General features: G+C 39.0%; 1 protein-coding gene across 4 annotated transcripts in view; it reads left to right on the top strand.

Moving 5' to 3' along the window:
• TBC1D5 (TBC1 domain family member 5) overlaps window positions 1-11,267 on the top strand; it is a 288,784-nt gene extending 277,517 nt beyond the window's left edge. For all 4 annotated transcript variants that reach the window (XM_027639073.1, XM_027639070.1, XM_027639071.1 and 1 more), the window contains 3 exons: window positions 1,165-1,244; window positions 1,987-2,163; window positions 8,060-11,267. In XM_027639073.1, the coding sequence (XP_027494874.1) occupies window positions 1,165-1,244; window positions 1,987-2,163; window positions 8,060-8,353 (551 nt within the window). In that variant the 3' untranslated portion in view covers window positions 8,354-11,267. The remainder of the gene's footprint in view (window positions 1-1,164; window positions 1,245-1,986; window positions 2,164-8,059) is intronic.
• The last annotated feature ends 9,880 nt before the right edge of the window (window positions 11,268-21,147 follow it).

Below are 21,147 nucleotides of genomic sequence, written 5' to 3'. Positions count from 1 at the left end.
ACAAAACTCATGCCAGATTACTCAATGCCTTTACTTGAAAACTCATGTCAGAGTTGGTGGTGTCATCATATTCATCCTTGTCAGGTTCATCTATTACAACACTTTTGGCTTTTCACTGGTTTGGGCCCTGAACATGCAGGATGTTTTTAAAAACAAACAAATGCAATGTAGGTGTGGAGTAATGGTATAAAGCTTTTGATTGTGAGGTACCTGGGATACAGATACTCAAGAGCAGCAAAGGATTCTTCCCAAATGTGTGTCACTGAGGAATTTGGGCTCAAAATGTGTATGTAAAACAGGAGAGGCACAAAGGAGTATCCTGACATTTTTAGTTGACAGGTAGCATCTCATTCTGCCAATCTGTCACCAGGAATCTTTACTGTTTTCTTAAAGAGGAAGAAAGTAGGAGCTAGGAGGCCAGAGAGTGATCTGACATAATTTAAAGAGTCTGCAGAGCTATTGAAGCTGTAGTTTCTCTGTGCTGGTTTGGACTGTAGCATTGCCTGGTGTTGTCCTGCCTCCTACAAACACTGTATACCAGGGTCCTGAAATGCATCCTTGAAAGGACCACAATATGGGTATGGAAGGCAGGAGTCTTTGGAATTGTTGGTACTGCACTGCTCCTTCTGTCAAATAAGTTTTGTTCAGCCCCGGATCTTTTATCTAAAAGAAGGAATTGGAAAGGGCATGAAACTTCTTATAGTCTTTTTATAAAGAAGAGCATTCTAGCATCTGCAGTGGCCATGGAATTAAGATGAAGATTGCTGAACTCCTACCTTAAACCTTTCTGTGAGATGCAGCAGATTCCTCTAAATGTTCTTGAATGCTTTTCAAAGCGTCTTCACGTTCAAAGCTGTATGTAAGGCAGAGGCTGATGTTGTGTTCTAGGGGCCAGTAGTAGCCCGAGTCCCTTGGTACACAGGGACAATAGCAGTTCTGCAGGAGCAGAGCACTGCTGGAAGCCTCCTGGCAGTAGTGCCAGGCTCAGGCTGGCCTCACCTCTGCAGCTAATCAGGTTATCAGCCTCTGGGTTTCAGTGTGGAATCATGTTTGCAGGTCACAGAATTTTGTTTTTGAAAGCATCAGTCAGTGGTAGGTTCACAGCACGTTAGAGTTTATTTAGGGTATTTTCTCTCTTTACCTTTTTTTCTTTTGATGTTGCAGGAAATATTCAGGAAGTCATTTTACAAGAACACTTGGAAAAAGAAGATGAAATTCTGGTTTCCTTGGCTGGTTTGAAGCAGGTACTACTATTGCTTAGCTTAACCTTCTTGTGCCCTTCAGGGCTGTTCATCCTTTCTATTTTTTCTCCTATTTTATTCTTTTTGTATACTGCTGTTTTGTCTTTTTGTAGCTGTTTTACTAGGGCATCAAGCATTGTGATGTACTTTTATTTATAAAGGTAAAGTTCAACTATAAACAGTTTAAATTATTTGCTTGGTATTTGCTCCTGTGAAAGTTTTGGAGGCCTCGAACCAGAACTGAAGAAGTGCAACCCTGAGTGCTGGACTTAAGCCACGCTATCATCTTTCTTAATGGAAATGTACTTGCTAGACAGTAACCATGCCTATGTCCCCATTATTTAAATGTAACAACACTTAATGTCATCGAATTAAAGAAAAAATACTACATACATAAAATGAGAATGCTGCTGAGCATCTGTAGCTTTGATTATACTGTCCTCTGCTCTCAAAATACATTTTATGAGGAAAAATGTGGCATATGTTAAATGTATAATGAGGTAGGAAACAATCTTAACAGTTTCATTCTCTTTAGATTTCTTGTTTTCCAGATTCTGATACAACCACATTTAACAGTTATTTGTATCTTTAGTCAATATAGATATGAATATTGACTTGCTTCCTATCTTTTCAAAGCAAATATTTTGGGGAAACGGTTTATGAAAGCATTCTGCACAGAGCTTTAGAAAATACAGAATTTCTCCAAATTTTTAACTTACATTCTTTCCCCTCCCATTCAAAACAGATCAAGGATATCCTGAAGGGTTCATTACGTTTCAACCAGAGCCAGCTGGAAGCTGAAGAAAATGAGCAAATCACTATTGCCGATGATCACTACTGTTCCAACAGTCAGAACAAGGGGGCAGGTGATGTCCTAAAGGGACCTGTTATAACAAAGCAACAGTTCATCTCAGGACAACAGGTAAGATAAAAACATCTCAAGCAGGCCGTTGGTGGCCTTCCATTTTTTGGAGACTTCCTCTAGCATGTCCAGATATTATGTGGGACGCACCAGCATTCCTGGTGCTTATGGAGAGTGGTTGGAAATGTATCTTTAGCCAGTGTCCTACTCCCATCAATTATTTTTATTGTAGCCTTATGCTCCACATGTGGATATTTAAATCTAAGTGTTAGGTGGTGTTTGGGGGGAGGTACTCTTTCACATTGTTTAATCACAAAATCACAGATTAATTTCTTACAAAAAAATGTAAAATTTGTGGGTAAATGTTCCCATACCAAATGTTCCCACATGATTATTCTCATTGTCCTTGTCCTCCAGGATCCCATTATGTAAGAGCTGATTAACTGCATTGCAGTGTATTCATGGCTAGGGCCAAAAAGGAAGTAGCAAGGAGGTTGCTTTTACCTTCTGCTTCATTGTATTGACTTTCTCCTTGAATCAGTAAACAGTGTTTTTACATAGAAAGCATACAGTCATAGGACAAGTTCATAGACAGATGTATTTTCTTTTGATGCTGAAAGGTCCTCTGTCTAAGACTCAGTCCGACTCAAACAATATCTTAAAAACAAGTACTTTTGTATGTGCTTATTTCTATATTGGAGTTCTGTTAAGTCTGCCACCCCACTGCTGAAATTCACACTTATAAATCATTGGCAGCACTATCACCTAAAAGTCTAACCGAGCCTGCCATCAGTTTACTTTTGACAAGTTTACTTAGGAACTACAGGAAGTATTTATTCATTTTCAGATAATGACACAGGGTCATTTTGATTTATTACACACAATCCCCCTGAGTTAGAACACTCTGTGTTAAAAACATATTTTAATTGTATTTCAGTATTAGAAGCAATACTGAGATTTATTTTTTTATACTTAGTAAAGGCACCTTCAAAGCTTTGATAGAAAGCTTCCCTTATTTGTTTAGCTGTTGTCATTACAATCACTACCTTCTGACATAATTAAGTGATAGGTTAAACTGATGTAGCATATTGGAATGTTCATATAATGACCTCCTATTTTTGTCCTTTATCTCCTGGCATTTTTTACAGAGTACCTTTGGCTTTCTTCCCAAAATGGCAAATAATGTTTTTCTGATGATTTTTCACTTCTCGAAACTGGAAGGTAGAATGATATATAACATGACAACATGCTGTATGTGTGTGTGCAGCCCCTACTCATGCTGGAGAAACCCTTACTCAGAGGCTGGTCTAAACCGTGTATCATGGAGGTGCTGGAGATTTGCATTTTGGGTATTGGGAGTAGAGCAGGTGAAGCCTGGTCTGCACAGGTTTCTTTCCAATGGAAACCTTTAGGGTGATGTACAATGACATTTGTTCTTATCCCAGCGTGTAGTCGGGATGTATACATGCAGCCCCAGGAACTGACTGGCATCTGTGGGTCCCAAAATTTCAGAGACTGCTTGTAAGTCAACTATGACCCACGTGAGTAGAGGCTGTACAAGCTGAGCTGCTGCAGAGGATTAATGATGCATTGGCACTGCATGGTTTATGTTTGGAGGTGCAGGACATTAACATGGATTAGCCTCTCTCCTTATCTTCTGGAAGTTCCAATTGTGATAATGAGAAACAGCCCCTTTGACAGAAAGAAAATATTAGAATTAGACATGACAGTCCAGGAGGACTGTTAATATCCCTAGTTAGTTGGGGATAGTTTGTCTGTCTGTCTCACTATCCCCTAGTTAGTCCATGCTGTTTCTGAGCCCATCATCTTTAACCACCATGGCTAAAATCAAACAAAAAGAGGAAAGCTTTGGACCCCTTTTAATAAAAAACATGAAAATAAAACTGCAGAATTTAGTGGATTGTGAAATTAGACTGTTAATTTATGGGGTCAGTTGTTGGCCCAAACCAGGCCACAGCCCAGGCTTTTAGCTCTGCTGAAGAAAATGGCCTGCCCTGGTGCCCTGGGTCTTGCTGGGAGTACTTACTGAGAGCTGAAAGGGGATTAAAAACAACCACTTCTACACCACTGAATGCATTTCTTGCTGAGTAAATTTTACTGTATTTGCATTTTCTGTGACTTTGGTAATGCATGTAATTCTACTTGGTGTGATTTATACTGTAGAGATTTTTCTGTGCTGCAATTATAAGGATATTTTCTAGGACAGCTGGAAAAGTTACAGGTGTAAGCTATTCTGTAATTGAGATAAAATCTGGTCTTTTGTGCTTGGTTGTTATGTAAGTATAAATTATCATTTTTACTTTTTTTTAAAGTGCTCTTCCTCTTTTTTGCCTCAAAATCCCCTTCTGGAAAGTGAGGATAAGGGTATAGCCCTTCTTTAGAAAGTAAAGCTGCAAAATTAAAAATGCAAAAAAAGTTAAGATAAAGGCTCAAAGAAATGGAGCATTTTTTTGAATGTTTGGCTTTGGTAGCAGTATGCAGTTGACAAACAGAAGGCTTCTGTTGCTAAATAATGAATGATAATTAACACATTATCTTGCCTTTATGTCTGTTCAAAGAAGGAGGCAAAACGAGCTGCTGTTCTTCTAAGCTTTCTTGAATTGTATCCTTGCAGTTAGTTTTAACTCATTCACAGTGTGAAGGCAATTGAAATAAGACTGGTCCTAGTGGCTATATTCATCAGGAAAAATTCTTTGGAGAAGCCATATGGCAACGGGTGTAAGGTTGTTAACTTTCAAAGCTACTGGAAGTATAATTCTGTCATTTTTCATTTATTCAGTAGTGGCAGCAGATGGGAAAAAACATGCTTCACGTCAGCATGAGTTTCCTGAAACAGAAACAGGCAGAAGAAAAAGGAAGGAGGTATTTTACCTCTGGAAATATCAGTACCAAAATACCAGTGTATGCCAGGGATAGGCAGACATTTACAGGAGGCCCTTTTATAGCATTTTGGAGTCAGTATTTCTGCTTTGCTGCTTCTCTGGTACTTCAGTGAGCTATAGGTCTCCTTAACCAAACCAAAAAGTGTGGGTAGCATGAAAAGTAGTGTTACAAAGCACAACACATACGACAAGGAATTGGGATGAGTAGTTTTCTTTCCTTTTTTTATTAAAGGGCCAGATGATTTTTTTTAACTGCACAAGAGTGCATTTTTGAAAGCAGAATTTAGGAAATTGCAACAGCAGTACAAAGTGTTTATGATGGAGGGCCTTTCCTGAGGGTCATTGCCAGAGGCAAGACACCCTGTTATCTTTGGGGGTGCCAGCGAGGAAAATACTGATCTTGATGAACAGGTCTGTCACTAGGTAAGAACTGTGTTACCCTACGCAAGGAGCCGCCATCTCAGGTGTGAGGATTAAACAGAGCATTCTTGATAGGTTGGAATAATAAATTCTATAATTTTGCGAAATGATGTACTGCATTCCCTGGGAGCATGGTGAGACACTGGAACAGGTTTCCCGGAGAGGTGGTGGATGCCCCATCCCTGGAAACATTGAAGGTCAGGTTGTACAGGGTTCTGAGCAACCTGATCTAGTTGAAGATGTCCCTGTGCCTTGCTGTGGGAGATGGACTATGTGACCTTTAAAGGTCCTTCCAACCCAAACTATTTTATGATTCTATTTTGATGGAGCAGAGCCACGGCTGTGTGCTGCCTGTGTCCTCACCCCCTGGAGATGGTAGCTGACTGACTGACAGCACATGAAGACAGCATTTCAAACAGACAAAATGAAAGCAAAAGGCTAGTTAACAACAAATGATGTCTCAGCTCAGAAGTGTTTAAATAGTGAAGTATCTCTCCTTGTAGAATAGATCTATTCATTTTTAACTTCATGGAAACTGCTTGAAGTTTTTGATATTTGAATTGCTCTGGTTCTGCATGGATCAGGAAGTTTTGAGATCAATTTTGATAGCATTCAGCAAAGGCTAGTTGTTGATATTTCTGAAAGCAATCTGCTGGGTTTTGTATGAATTTTATTAAGTCATCTCAGGAAAATGAATTTGTATCAAAAAGTAATAGATGTAAATTTCTATTGGTGTGATGACTGTCTTACACTGGGACCTGTAAAATTAAAAGAAATACTCTGGACTTAAGATATTTCCATCTGAATTGCAAAGTCTTAAAAGTAATTTATTACAAAACAGAATACTATACATTATACTTATAATGATATTAATTATATAATATATAATATTATATTATGTAATTATACATATTTACTTGCAGATAACATGCAAAAATTATAAATTATTAAACCAGAATATTTTTAAAATTTACTAGAAAGGGAGATATTTGAATCCTTATTCATATAAATTTGGGTCACAATTCTGTATTTGAATACATTTTCCCATTCAGCTTTGTGACTTTTAACAATTTGTAGCTGCTACGCAAATGACAACGAAAAACTTCCAGCTCCTTCATTTCATTGTACAGTCATTCTTAATCTCAGGTGGGTTTTGTTCCCTGAGCTACTCTGCAGTCCCCTTTCAAGAAATTCTGATCTATAATCAGTAATCAAAGCAAGAAAATAATTTTCAACTGTAATAATAAATTTGGCAAAATAAGTTTTGCTAGAGGGCATGGATACCGTCACTCCACTTATCACTTGCTGATGCTTATGATGATCTCCATACTCCAATTTTACTTCTGTTGAAGACCCAAGTGTATCTCATTCATATTATTCCTGTTGTTCTCTTCTGTAACTGCTTTCTTTTTTCTATAATACCCACAATCTCTCTTTTACACCAAAGTGAATTTAAATTTTTTTGTTTGGTGAAAGAGTCACAACTGAAGGGCTCGTATTGCTACATATGTGGACATACACACTTCCCCAGCTGCCCCTCTACTTCTCCTTTTTCTCAGTCTTGCATTCATGTAATCAAATATATTGGTTTCAGTATCACACCACTTCAGTATGCTTGTACCTACAGGCTGCTTGGCAGGTTGCATTATTACTCTGAAAAAAAACTGTGTGGAAGTAACCAAGAAAGCAGTCATGCTCTTGTTAGGGAAACGTAGCGCTGGACAGGAGCTGAATGCCTCTCTTGCAGAAGAAAACAAAGCGTTGTCCTTTTGGGTTGCAACCAAGCAAAAAGACTACCAGTTTTCAACACATGAGAAATCCCATTTTACTGTATATGGCAGTCTTCCTTTCTGATTACATATAACTCTGATTGGAAAAGCTGAGTTTCTCCTGAGTATGGCTAGTATAATGGAATATAAGATTGCGACATCATGGAGTTTTTTGATACACTGATGTGTGGTCTTTATCCACTACCTGAATGCTCAGGGACAGACATTTCCCAAGGTCTAACCAGACAGAATTGGGATTCCCAGACCCTCATTTTCTGAAAGAGTTAGGAAATATTCAACAACACTAACCCTAGAAGCCCTGGGAGCCCTGATCTTTTGAACACAAACTGGTTCACAGTAAACCAGTCTAAGTGTGGCTCAGATTCCACAGGTCAGGGTTTTACTAGGAAATTTGATATCAAACCATTCCTCTGACAAGGTCCAAAATGCCATTGTTCATGCAAACCAGCAAAAAATTCCTCAAAACTACTTCTACTCAAAACTACTTGTAATTACTGCAGAAAACCAATATAATTACTGAAAATCTTCACAGCTGTAAAGTATGTGTTTGATACTTAGCTGCTGTGATCACTACCTGGATGTACTGTGATGATAAGACATGTAAGACTGCTATACCAAATAAAGTATTTTTAGAGTGTTACATTTTATGCTTTTGTAAATAACAAATAAATTACGTCATCTGAAGTTAATATCCACTTTATTTTTTACTTTATTTGGACATTGCTACTTTTGGATAATAATTATTCGTTTGTCCCATTTCCGTATCCTTGACATGCATCATAAAACTTGTTATTTGGTATAATTGGTACACAGTTTAAGTCCTTTTGTGCTGTTGTCTCACAGACTACGACTGACTCGAGCACTAGTGAGAGCAAGAGTGCTGATGACTATATTATGGTTTCCAAAGAAGAGGAAGGGAGTAAAAGTGCTGTTCCGGAGCCAGTGCAGTCCCTTCAGGCGCACAAGGAGTCAGCGGTGAAGCCAGAAGCTCCGTCTCGTTCTTCTTTGATATTCTCTGACCCACTGATGGGTTCAATTTCAGCCTCCTCCAGCAACCTGAGCTCCAGCCCTGATGATGACAGCAGTAACAACAGCAAAGATTCTGACTTTGCTATTGTCAGCCCACTGGACATCTAAAGGTTGGGAGAGTTTGGGAAGTCAGTCATTACAACTCAGTTCAAATTCCTATGATTCCACGGGCTGGATACTTTGTTGGATTAAAAGGGCAGAAAATAGATAGAGGTAACCCATTTCAGCTGCCAAAAGCCTAAATTAAAATAAAAATTAAAAAAAAAAAAGACAACACAAATTTGACCTTTTTGAAAATAATATACACTTTTTAATAACTGCCTTAAATAAAGACTCAGTAAAACCCAGTTCTAATATAGTATTATTCTTAGTTATGCTATTACTTTACTTAGGAGCACTTTTGCTATAGAACTGTTGCTTTCCCAAAACATAGAATAGTATGTGCTAGGTACCTTAATGGAAATGTGTAGAAACTTGGCATCAGACCTGAAGCAGCAAAGACAAGCCAGATTTAATGTCATCCTTTTACAAAATATGCTTGACTGGGTATTCTGAGTAGGAAAAGGTACTGTTTCTTATGAGGCTGTGATTAGAGAAGTAGGGAATGAATATCAGAAAGATTAAAAGGATCATCTTGGTAGTAAGTTTGTTCTCCCTTAAGGAATCCTAGTTTCTTCATTTTCATCCAGCAATAGCCTGAGGTGTGTTCAAGGCAGAGGTTTGTGTAGTTGTTCCTCAGTGCTTACAGGAGGCTGTGTGACAAACTCCTTGAGAATGGGAAACTATACAACAGAGCCTTATTTCCCTTTGTCTCCTTTTTTTTCCCCTTGAGAGTCCCCAGTTCACCTCTTTCCCTCTTTATATTTGTCTACTTTTACTTCCACTGGCATGAATTATTTTTGATTTTACTGAGACTACCACAGTTAAAACAGTAGGTGCAAGGGAAATAACAGTATTTCATAGTGTAGACCTGAGCCAATTGAACTAAAACTAGCTTGAGTATGATAACTTACCAGGGAAGGTTGCAAAGTGAAATGAAATGTTCATAATTAAAAGCACTTTATGTCTCATTGCTATTATCTTCTATAGACTCTGTTTACATATATTCCTATACAATTTCCATATTTCTAGTGAAGAAAACATAATGGTGCAGCAGCGTTAACCAACAGAAAGTTTATAATAAACTCTATAACTTGTTCTTCTATGGAAAAGTGTATTTCTTTCCCATCAAGTAGCTAGTGCATTTAATAAGAGCTTTTTCAAGTAGATAAGGGGGTTTTTTGTGCTCTCTGATCCCTTTAACCTCTGCTGGAATTCAGAAAATTAAACCAGTGGTGAGTGGATCCCCCCTCTTGCAGGGTCCACACAGAGCTAACTTGAGGAAGGAATGCTAGTATATCACTCTATAACAGCAGCAAAAAGAAAGTATTATTTGCTTTGAAGATGCAGATACATTATACTGTGCAACAACTTCATAATTGCATGACGAAGCTTGTGTTTATTTGAAGGTAAGAAATGGTAGTTATTTGCTGCTTAGTCTGTTACTATAGATGGAGTGAAGTACCATATTCCAAAGATGAGGTGACGTGTGATTTGCTGGTCTTAGATTTTACAAGGTCTGTGTCAGAGGCTGAATTGAAGAGTTAATTGTCATGTAATTACATAGTAGTTGCCATGTCCTTACATGTTCAAAAGCTGTCATGTAGTTCTTTGGAGATTATTTGTGCCTTGTAAAATGTTAAAATACTAGAATGTTATGAGCAGGCATAGCATCATACCTCTCTGCAACAGAGTGATGCAAAGAGTCAGATGACTATTTAGATGAAAGATCTTAAATGCGTAACATTTACAAAAGGTGTTTATTTTGGTTTAATTTTAAGCTTCATAGAAAATCACTATGGAATTCAGTATGCATGCCTGTCTTCAGGTTTATTTTATTTCCCTGAGTTTGCATGAATGCCAGGGGATTAGGTGGCTGTTGATTTATTTAGGTCTTTCAAGCTCTTCTAGCCTTAACCCATTAAGCAAGGCTTGTGCCACACCACCAAAAATGGGAATCTGTTCAAAAGCTACTTGTGGAAAGAGGAAGAAAATATTCTGGGGACAGAGAGAAAAATTTTATATTCTGTGATACATAAACCTTCAAAGATTCCAGTACTTTGGCGGGAGAAAATGTTTTTACTTCTTTTTTATTTTTTTAAGCATCAGTCTTTTGATTTCTATTCTAGTTGGTTGTTTCAGGGATCACATTGCTATTTTCTTGAACGGTCTCATTGCCAATGGAAGAGTGTGATTTGTACAGGTTTTTTATTTTTGTAAGTTAGTTGTATCTTTAATATTGTATATTTTAAAACAGCAGTAAAAGTCTGTAAAGATTTTGGGAGTTTCCAAGAAATTTTCTCTGATCAGTGAATACTGATGAGATGAATACGTATCATGCCATGGGACGTGATAAAAATCTTCAAAAGCAGAGAGATGATTATACGAATAAGAACAGAGCAAATTCCAGTAAATGAATCTGCTTTGGCTGTACCATGTCCTTCCACATCTCAAATATGTTGTCTCTGATACTTGATCGTAGTGCAGAGATAGTTAGAATTTTAGTATATTCATCAAGTTAGAAACTTGTAAGTTAGATAAAATGTCAAATCATTGTCCTGTCTTGTGTTTTGTTAAGAATATACTGAGAGAGAAATTGTCATTTAAAACATGAGATTATTCTTTTTCTCCAAAAATTACCTGTTCATAATGCTCATGGATAACAATAATCAGATAGAAAAATTATATGCATTGCAAATTACCGATGAAAACTAATAAGGCATTAAGATATGTATCTGAGACTGTTGTACTCTATCTCATATCTGTAATTTATTACTTTAAAGTCCCTTGCATGTTATGTCAGTTGTATGTACTGCAGAACTGCAGTATCATATTTTGACTGGGTATTGATTTAGTCGTGGAGCTTTGCATCTTTACTCTGGAAGAACATCTCGCCCGCTTTATTAAAGAAAAAATTAACAAAGTTTCTGGGCTGCGCTTGTGCTGTTTTCTCAAAAAAGAGGGAAAGCTTTTTGGCTAGAGTACTGGAAGTATTATTTCTGAGAGCTAGGGTGATTAAAAACTTCGGAACTATCGATATAAGCACAAAGTTTATTAATACTTTAATCTGATTTTATATATGTGATCCAGGGAATAAAACTACTTGTCATTTATCTCAACTGAACAGTATGGAATATTTCCTATTTTACCATGTTTCTTGTATCTGAAAATAACAAACCAGAATTTAACATGGTGTAACTTTTCTGCAATTTCATAAAACTCGGTATAGTTTCATCGTTGTTTCTCAGTCACAGTACCTGTTTCTGTACAGTACTTATCTGAATCACAATACTTTATTTCACCTTCTTAACTGTTTCCTGTGATTCTCCAGTATGTTCTCATTAGGTGGCACTGAGGCAACTATTTAAAAGATTACATTTCAGATTTAAAGTGTACTTGTGCCTGGCAGTTACAATGTCATCTGTTCAAATACAGCAATCCTAACATGAACAGATTTCCAAATTCTGAGTGTCAGCCCTTAAATAGTACTTCTGATTTTGTGCTGCATGTGTTGGTCTTGAATGAATGATTCTAATGTTTTATTAGACTTGAAAAGGTGCAATTTCATAAAATAAACTTCATTTGGCTACGGAATAGTGATTACACTGTCTCGTAATCTGTGCTGTTCTTTTGAGAGTGATTGTATACAGTCTCTGCATTAGTGTTTCCTGTGTCACCGAGTCTGCTAGGCTCCAGCTTTAGCAGTTAGCTAAATTTAGAGATGAAAGAGCATAAAAGAAGGTCATCAGAGAAACAGCAACTTCAAATGTGCACACAGGCAACTTTTTTGCCTGCTTCTGACAACGTATTTAACCACTACAATGGTAAGGGAGGTTTTAGGTATGTGGGAGGATCCTGCAAGAGGCAAAATGCATAACCCTGGAAATAGACAATGAGCTAGAAGGGCTGCAGCTTGAGACTGTTAAACTGTGGGTTCTTTAGGGCAGGAACCATCTTTTTCTCTGTTTGTACAGACCTTCTAGCATAGTTTGCCATGATCACAAACACTGTCAAGATGATGATGATAATAATAATGTACTCATTATTTCACCAGGTTTTGCTCTTTCAAACAGCGAGCTAGATTTAATTCAATAACAGTAACTCAGCTGATAGCAGTAGTGTAGTAGCAGAGAAGTTTGGTCCCACACTGCTAAAATAAGTGCAACTGAGGAGCAGTCACTTAAATAAATAAATTAAAACCAAAGAAACCCCGCACCAGAAACAGGACAAAATTATTGCCAAATACAAAAAGCTGTATTTCTTTCCAGACATATACAAAGTATAAGAACTGTTTTCTAAATTGTGCTTCAGGTAGCCCTTGGGTACCTCGTTTGACTACATCAGGTAGGTTTGTGCAAACCTATCTTTTTTTTAGCTTTCAAAAGCCTAGTGGTGCAAGGATGTGGGAAGCATTAAAATATGTCAGCTGCAGAGGGAAGACATTGCGGTTCCATTTTCTGTGAATGGTAAGAATTTGATCTTTCAAATCCCACTGATTTAACACTTTCACTGTCCTCCATGGTGACAACATGAAAAACCCTGTAATCATTTCCAGAGATCTGATGGGAACTCTGCTGCTTAAATCATCACACGCGGTTGTAGAGCTCTGAGATGAGAAAGTTTTCACAGCTTTGCCTTTGACTGTGAGCTTCAGGGACTCACTAACTCATACAAAGAAGCATTCAAAGATACTACAAATTATCATGTCAGTATTTGAGACCTTTTGGAATATAAATGGCTACATAATTTTGAGATGTAAGAATAGTTGTCACAATATCTTTACTTCCCACCTGCTGTGTTAGTTGAATTCAGCGGATGGGGAATATAGTAGCATTTTCAGAGTATCATTAAATTGCCCTTTAAAATAAGAGAGAAAATAAAGCAAACATATTAAAAGGCAGATTGTCAGAGGTGTCATATAGCTTACTGGATAATATATGCCTCTGTGCAATACTCAGGAACATTTATAATTTATATCCATAAATGGGGGGACTTGCAACATGCTGGAACACATGACAGAAAAAGTAAATGAACACGAGCCTGTTCTTAAAACCATTTTTAAAACTCCAAGGATAAAAATACAGCAAAAATATTTTTAAAAAATGTTTAAATACACACAAAACTTATTTAGGCTTGCAAAAATTGTCAGGTCTCAATAAAGTTTCATCTAGTTTAGAAAAGTTAGATGGAACTCCGGCCTCCAAGTAATAGCACAGTGTGACTTACTGAAGCACCTAAAGGTAAGAGTTTGGGACCACAATCAACTTCTACTTCAGACCAGTAACTTTCAAAATCTGGAGAAAATTAATTTCAGTGCATAAGCAATGAATTGCACATGTCTTCTAAGTTGTAAAGAAGTTGTGATGGGAGAGCCCCTCAGCAGACCCTCTTTCCAAACTTCTTTTGTTCTCATTTCCCACAGCCAAGCCCATCTGGCAGTTTTGTGATACCAGGCATAACCCGTAAAAACTTCAGCTGTTTAATCTTCTTGAATAACTGAATTCTCAGTCACTGTGATCAAAGTTAGCCATTCATCCTCTGAGGATTCCAATACCCTATGCCTGCAGCCTGGCCACCAGCCCAACCAGTGTGCTTCTTGTTCTCGTGTAAAATCTGAAATCTTATGAAAATCTCACAATAACTTATACAGCAGGTGGTATCCATATTCAGTCCTCATGACTTCCCTGTGGTAAGCTTTATTGTAAGTTTTATTGCCTAATATTTTCTCTATCCATACTTCTGTTGTAATCTTTACAATCAAGAAAAAATAGAAGAATCTTGGCTTGGCTCAAAAATGCTTTGCTTTTTCTTTCCTCCCTCTCCTGGTAAAGTATCTTTGCTAAGGATTTTTGGTTCTTTTACTTGAAAAACAGCCTATGTGTATTTAAACTGCTTGTGAGGTGGAGTTCTGATATGTTTTGTCTTAAAAATGCTGAAACAAGACATTGATTTCTCCAAACCTTTTCCCGTACTAAGTGGGCCTTGAGTTAAACATCAGCTTTAAAAATGAATGGGAATAGTGTGTATTTTCAATCTCTAAAAAACAGCACATTTTGGTAAATGCACTGGACCACATATGGGTAAATAATACGCTACAAAACTATGCCCTTTTCTTTAAAAAGAAATTTAAAATTCACTACTCCCCCTAGTCAGACCACAGAAATGGCCTCAGGCCCAGGAGGTCTGTGTAGTGTGGTACTAGAACTTGTGTGTGTCCTCAGGAGGGGCCACAACTCTGGGGCAGGGTGCTCATGGACACAGGGGAAGGTGGCCCATTGTTGTGCTTGGGGAAAACGTGGGACACCCAAGGCCACACCACGCTGGTGTGTTCCCCTGTGTGTGGATCATGGGAGGGCTCATCCTTGGGCAAGGGCCGTGGGCTGCAGTGTTGATGGAAAGATGGATCAAAAGATGAAAATTAGTATTTGTTACCTTTCATGGATCTTTAAGCTTCAGAGTAAATAAAAATGGGAAAGCAATTGCTAAGCATCATTAACCATACTGGCATTGCAGTCACTGCAATGTGCTTTCCTCAGTATTTTCTTTCTATGGGATGCAAGTTTTGCATCGTAGAGTGGCTTATAAGCAGAAAAGAAAAATCTCCTTTTTCATGTTTTGACACTTTTGCTGTATGTGAATATTACGTTTTTTTAAGAAATGTTTTTATTGTTGTACATCCACAGAAAGATTGCAACAACTTCTCCATGTATCAGACATTTTGAAGTAAGCAAAAGAAAAGAGAGAGAAATAGCATCTTTAAAATTCTTGTGATGTAAGTGTTGAGTTTTTTACTTGATGGGATTAGTATGTTTGGTAGCTTGCACCAAGTAGAAAACCAACGTCTATTAAGACATGTTGGAAAGAGAAAAAATGTCTACAGTTTTTCATCTGTCTGAGCGCAGGACTCTGTTTGGCTAGTGCTTATTAAGGAGCATTTGGCCTTATTGAATAAAGGTATATGATGAATATGGCTTCTGCAGATTTTTTTTTTTAATAAAGAAAACCAGTACATGCTTTTGCATATAAAGTTTCCTATTGTTTTCTAAAATCTTTCATTCTCCGTAAATACATTTTTGGGCTGCTTCTATAAGATATGTCAAGACTTTATTTTCCCTTCTCATCATCCCCTGTCTTCATCTCTGTGCCCTGGCATGTGTATAACCTGCAGAACCATCTCATCTCCCCACCTCTGCCTACCCCAGGGTGGGGTTTATGAGAGGTCAAGTTGCAACTCATTTGGGGAAAACCACACCAAAGGATGTGAGGGTACAACAAAAATCACAGCCTGACCCAAATTAGCAAGTCACACCTTGCCAGAAAACATTCGTTTGTTCCCTGACCTTGCAAAGCCACAAACATACCAAAAGTCACAGGCTGTTGAGGAGTCAGGCCTTTTTTGAAGGGTAAGCATTCATAGGAAGCAGTCTGCATGATAGAGCGATGTACTGTTATTTGAGAATAACTTTACCTTCACAATCAGAAAAGATGAGTATAACTTTCAGCAAGTTTATGAAATGCACAGCAAAGACCTCATAACTACAGAGAAGCAGCACAAAATTCTGTCATTTCATAAGCCTTTGTCATCAGTGCACACTGTGGATGCTGACATGATCAAGATAAATACAGGCACTGGGCGCTGGTGATAAAAATACAAACTCCAATGTCTGCTGAAAAAAGGCTGATGAGGCCAAATAGAAGCATAAGGTAGGAGACAGGTGAGTTCAATAAACTGTGAAATACCACCCCTTCAGAAAGAATTATAAAAGTTTCAAGTATACTGTTTTTATATTCTCTGAGATAAAGTCACCACCTGGTTCAAAATTATTTCATTTGGAAATTTTATGTAATGCTTTACAGAAAATACAAAATGTGAAATATATACAAAACATATACAAGTAATTATTTCAGTTCATGACATTTTAAAATTCCTTCATCAAATCAGTGATTTTTGGATGGAGGGGAGCTTACCTTTAGTAAGAAATAAAATCTACATCAGACAGATTGGCCTGTGCTGCAGGATGCTCCTTGAGAACAGAGCCAGGCTTGGGAGCTTACACTCACAGCCAGGCCTCGCATTTTATGGTGCTGGCTGCTGGATGTAGAAGGATTCTGACCTGAAAACCTCAGTCCTCTAGGTGAGCAACACAGTCAGGGATAGTTCATACACTGAGGCAAACGAAGCTGGCTTTGTACATGCCCGGCCATCTGTCTGTTTGGCAGACTGGGATGCTGTATCAATATCGAAACCATTATCTGGGTGATTGGCATTCACCATATTTTGGGTGAAAGAACATTAAGTTAACCCAAGGTTATAGCAGTGTGCTGGGGAATGTCCTCCCTAACCTTACCATGCATGCAGAGCCACCGTGGGGAGAGGTAAATCCCCATTTTCAGAGCCTGCAGTTCAGAATTGTCTCTTCAATGCAGACACCCAGCCTGCTTGGATCAGACCATCCTGAATGTAAATCAGCGCACTTCTACTGATGCCTACAGCCACAGCAGCTTATTCAGATCAAGGTATGTTTCTTTTTTCCTCCAACATCTGCTGGCCTAGATAACCATGGGCATCAAAGGTTCACTGCCGGGCTTGGGGTGGCACTGCAAGCCAGCAAGTCAAGGTAATGAGAGTGGTCTCCAGAAACAAAGGCTCCAAGGGAAAACTTTTATTTTTTTCTGATAAGAGAATCTGTTAAAATTTGAGAGTTTTAGAGAGAATGACTGAGGATTAAGTCTCTTGAGAGCATTTTGCTTATCAGCTACATTGCTGTACGAGTGACTTGGGAAACCTGGATGCTGGGGAGAGCTTTCTCTCCCCTCCTGCTCCATCAGAATAGCTCCATGCTAGCAGCACTTGTTCATCTCTGCTGATGGCAAGTATGTCCTTCTGATTTAGGACACCCATAAGAAGTGACAGGTCCTTGTCCTATCCAGGTTCACTGTAAATGCTCATTGCAGACAAAGCCCCTAAGTACCCCTTGGTCTTCAAAGATACCAGGCACTGATAACACTTTGACTCACAAATCTGGTTGGTTCTGCATAAAACATCTGTGTTAAAAGCATTTTTACACCTCTGCTGTGAGCAGTTTACCACAGATCCTCCCTTTCAGCTCCTGTCTCAGCTGCTAATGGCACGAAATAACGTAGCAAAATCCAGGGAGGGCAGCAGCAGCTGGTGCTTCTTGGAAGTCATCGCCTTATTTCAGGGTAGGTCTAGAAGAGGAATCACAGGCCACCAGGTGCCTCCGCACTGGGCCAAGGACGGGACACTCGCCAGCAACCCAGTACTGAGCACTCACAGCATACGGACAGCACACACCTGGCCCTTGCCCACTTTTTCAGTCGCTGCATTGATTTGGGGGGATCCACGATCTGCTTGGCACCCATCAAGTGGCGCGCTCCCTGCCAGACATCCTCCCCATGCTCTGCTCCCCAAGCCCTCAGCATCATCTATCACTGTTCTGGGGCTATGGTGGAGGTCATGGCAAGTTTGCAAAGGCTGTTGGTGTGAATGGGCACTAAGCCTCATACGGGCTGGTGTAGTCTAGTTTTCATGTATCCACGTGTCCTCCAGTTTGGCCGCATCAGGGGAGAAAGGTTTCCCTTTTGGTTGTAATTGGATTATTGCTGAAAATGTTCATCACAGAGCTTTTCTTGGGACTTGAACTCAGCGGTGGGGTGTGGGGGGTGAGGGGGTTGGCTTTCTTCAGTCTCTCAGAGTCAGGAATGTATCAGGGCTGATTTTCTTCCTTTTAAATGTGCAGAGACCCTCCTTCTGAGGATGGGCACACTGCCTCTTCGGTGCTGCTCTGTGGCATTGGGTCACCAAATTGCCACCAAGCTGTGCTCCAGAGGGGGCAAGTGGTACCACCGGTGATGGTGGGAGAAGTCTGCATCTGAGCAGGTAGAACCAGCCCATGCACACCCTGAAACCCAACCTTTGCCGCAGCCTGTGTTACCAGCAAGCTGGGGAGCACAGCCTCCAAGTTTCTCCATGAACTGGGCTCTTCAATAAGCAGAGCATGAAGAACCCCATTGCCAAAGGTCCTCTACAGTGCAATGCATGGATCAGGCACTGCCCTGTGGACTGCAAGTGCCCTGTGGACTGCAAGTGCCCCACGGCAGAATGAATCTGCACTGACCTGAATCAGCATTAAAAATAGATCCCAAGATACAAGACTAGGGAGAGGGGAAAGGCACAGCATTAGCTCATTGCCACTGCTGACTTTTGCATTTGAATAGATTTTCTTAAACAAGTAAACAAGAACCTAACATCTGGTTAGACTTTTTAGCACCATAATTACTGTTGCATTCAGAGTTTTCCTGAATTCCCTTATTTTACATTTCACATAGTTTAATGAAAGTGGCTAAGAGATTTTGCTGAAAATGCTTGTGTAATATTGATTAGGAGGATAATTTTAGGAAGATTTGGCAACTAGAACACATTTTCTGTTTCATAAAAAATACTCCTTTTTCCAAAAAATGTTTTTTATATATATATATATATATAGTGTCTTGTGATTTTGAGACCTACCTTCTCAGCTAAAGATTGAAGATCAGTTTTTCAGACCAAAGGTGTAGGAGGCTAAAAGAAACTATCTGCACTGTGATAATAACAAGAGGAGAGTGTGAGTGCAATATGAAGGCTGTTGACTCTAGTTGCATCAAAACAAATTTACAAACAGCTCAAAGAATAAATTGAAGTACACATGAATAATAAGGGCCTTAGTCGCATTAGGGCTTAATGAATGGTTTATGAAATAGCAGCCTTGTAGTGCTGTCCTTCAGAAGTAATTCACTAGGATGGGTGTGATAGCACCTGAATTTAATTTGTCCAGTGTATAAGGCACTTAGGAAGGGAGACAGGGATATGTTACCAAACATTGCTTCAGGATTACCAATCAATTGCAGAAAGTTAGAAATTGTCCTGGAGCATCTGTGCTTTGGCATATGCAGCTTGATGTGCAGCAAATTCAGACAACATTAAAATCAAGAGCCTACACTGAGCTCAGACTTTCACGCAACTCTTGGTAGGAACAGTGCAAGAAATGGGGACTGAAAGAGAGATTCAGTTCATAACAAATGGAGGTTGCCAAGCACTTATCATTTAATTGCCTCAATGCAAGGCAAAGCACTGCCTTTTCTGCCCCAATTGGACATTTGCCCATGCTGGGGTTTTTTGGTTGATGATCTGTAACTAAGGAGCCTGAGATTCTCCAAGAACAAATACTACCATCTCTGCTGTAGTCTCTAAGGTCATTATAGAAACAGGGAACTCCCTGTGCTCCCATCCCAGCTGCATTAAGGTCCATCAGTTACCCAAGTGTCATACAGAGAATAGAGCAGACAAATAATTCTGCCTTGCTGTTGGAGAAGACTGATGTTACAACTCATCAGCAAGCTAGAATTGTGAATGCACAGCCAGTGGGCAGAGCTGCACCAAGTGGGAACAGGAGCTGGTTGCTCTTTGGTTTGGTTGTAACCTGAGGTAATCTGCAAGGGTAGAGTGGGCTCATGGGTAGGATGCTGATGTGGGGCCAGACAGGGTTGACATCTGAATGGATTAGCTGCCTAAATACCACTGAAGTGGATATTTGGATTTAATAGCTCAAGTGCTTTGCCACTTCTGAAAATACCGCCAGCAGCTTTGAAAGTCTTGTCTGAGCTGTTCTGTATGCCATTTTCCAAGCTCTGGAGAGTATAATTATAGCTCTGTCCTAATATTGCATAACGAACATATGAAAAATTATATCCTCTGCTGCTGAGGTAATGGGGAGACCCTGCTTTACTTTAGATTGATAGTTGGAGCTTGTTTATTGAATACAGCATTTCTGAGGACTATAAATTTGGAAAAGAAAGAAAAGAGTTGGCTGCAGAGGTAAGTTTAAAGGTACTGTAGATATATAATCAATATCACATACTTGTTTGTATAAATGCTGCAAAGAAAAAGCTGCAGTGGCCTGGATGCTAAGAGCATGCTGGCTACTCTCTGCTTTGATTTTCTACAGAATTTAGATTAAGGCCATGTTTGAAGCATGGCCTGGATCAAATAAGTACGTGCAATGGGAGTAATTGGATCAGACGTTGTTTGATACATTTAAATAAAGTTGCTGCTCTGACAAATCATTCTGTGACAACAGTAACTCTCAGGGCATGGAAATATTGACTGATAGATGCATGACTTCTCCTGACTTATCACTTCCCTATGTGTACTAATGCTGAAAATACAGACAGTGCCTACTCTTTGCCAATGACTGGAAAAATAATTCATGCTCTAGGTTACCTTTGTGGTTTTCAACAATAAAGGCTGGACCAGCTTTATGCTTTCATTAAGGAATAAATGCAGCACAGACAAAAAAGGGTGTTGGGTAAGTCAGCCTCTGCACTGTTACGTGCCAATTTAGCCAATATCATGTAGTGCAATCTCTCTGCAGCATGAGATAATGAAAGAATTTAGAGCAGGTTCTTTTGCTCAGAGTACATTTCAGAAAGCACATTTCCAGATCTTTGCAATTCAACCTATTCTGCAAGGAGGAAGAAGTAATTCTGTGTGCACGTGTGTTTTTTTATTTCAGGGTGTTTATTACTTTTACATAAAATTGCTGAACTTTATTTGAATTCATTAGTTCATTTGCTTTGTGGGAGAGGAAGTTTCCTGGGGGGAAAAAAAAAAAAAGAGTTTTAGAAATCTGTGCAGAACAAATATGGTATGCTTTGATGTTTGAGTCTGGAAACCAAGACTTCTCCTTTTAGAAAGTCTAAGAAAGAATACCAATGAACTCCTACATACGGGATGACTTTAAATA

This window comes from Corapipo altera, unplaced genomic scaffold, assembly GCF_003945725.1.
Source record: "Corapipo altera isolate COAL_440 unplaced genomic scaffold, ASM394572v1 44, whole genome shotgun sequence".
Taxonomy (NCBI): domain Eukaryota; kingdom Metazoa; phylum Chordata; class Aves; order Passeriformes; family Pipridae; genus Corapipo; species Corapipo altera.
This window is presented reverse-complemented; position numbering and strand designations above follow the sequence as displayed.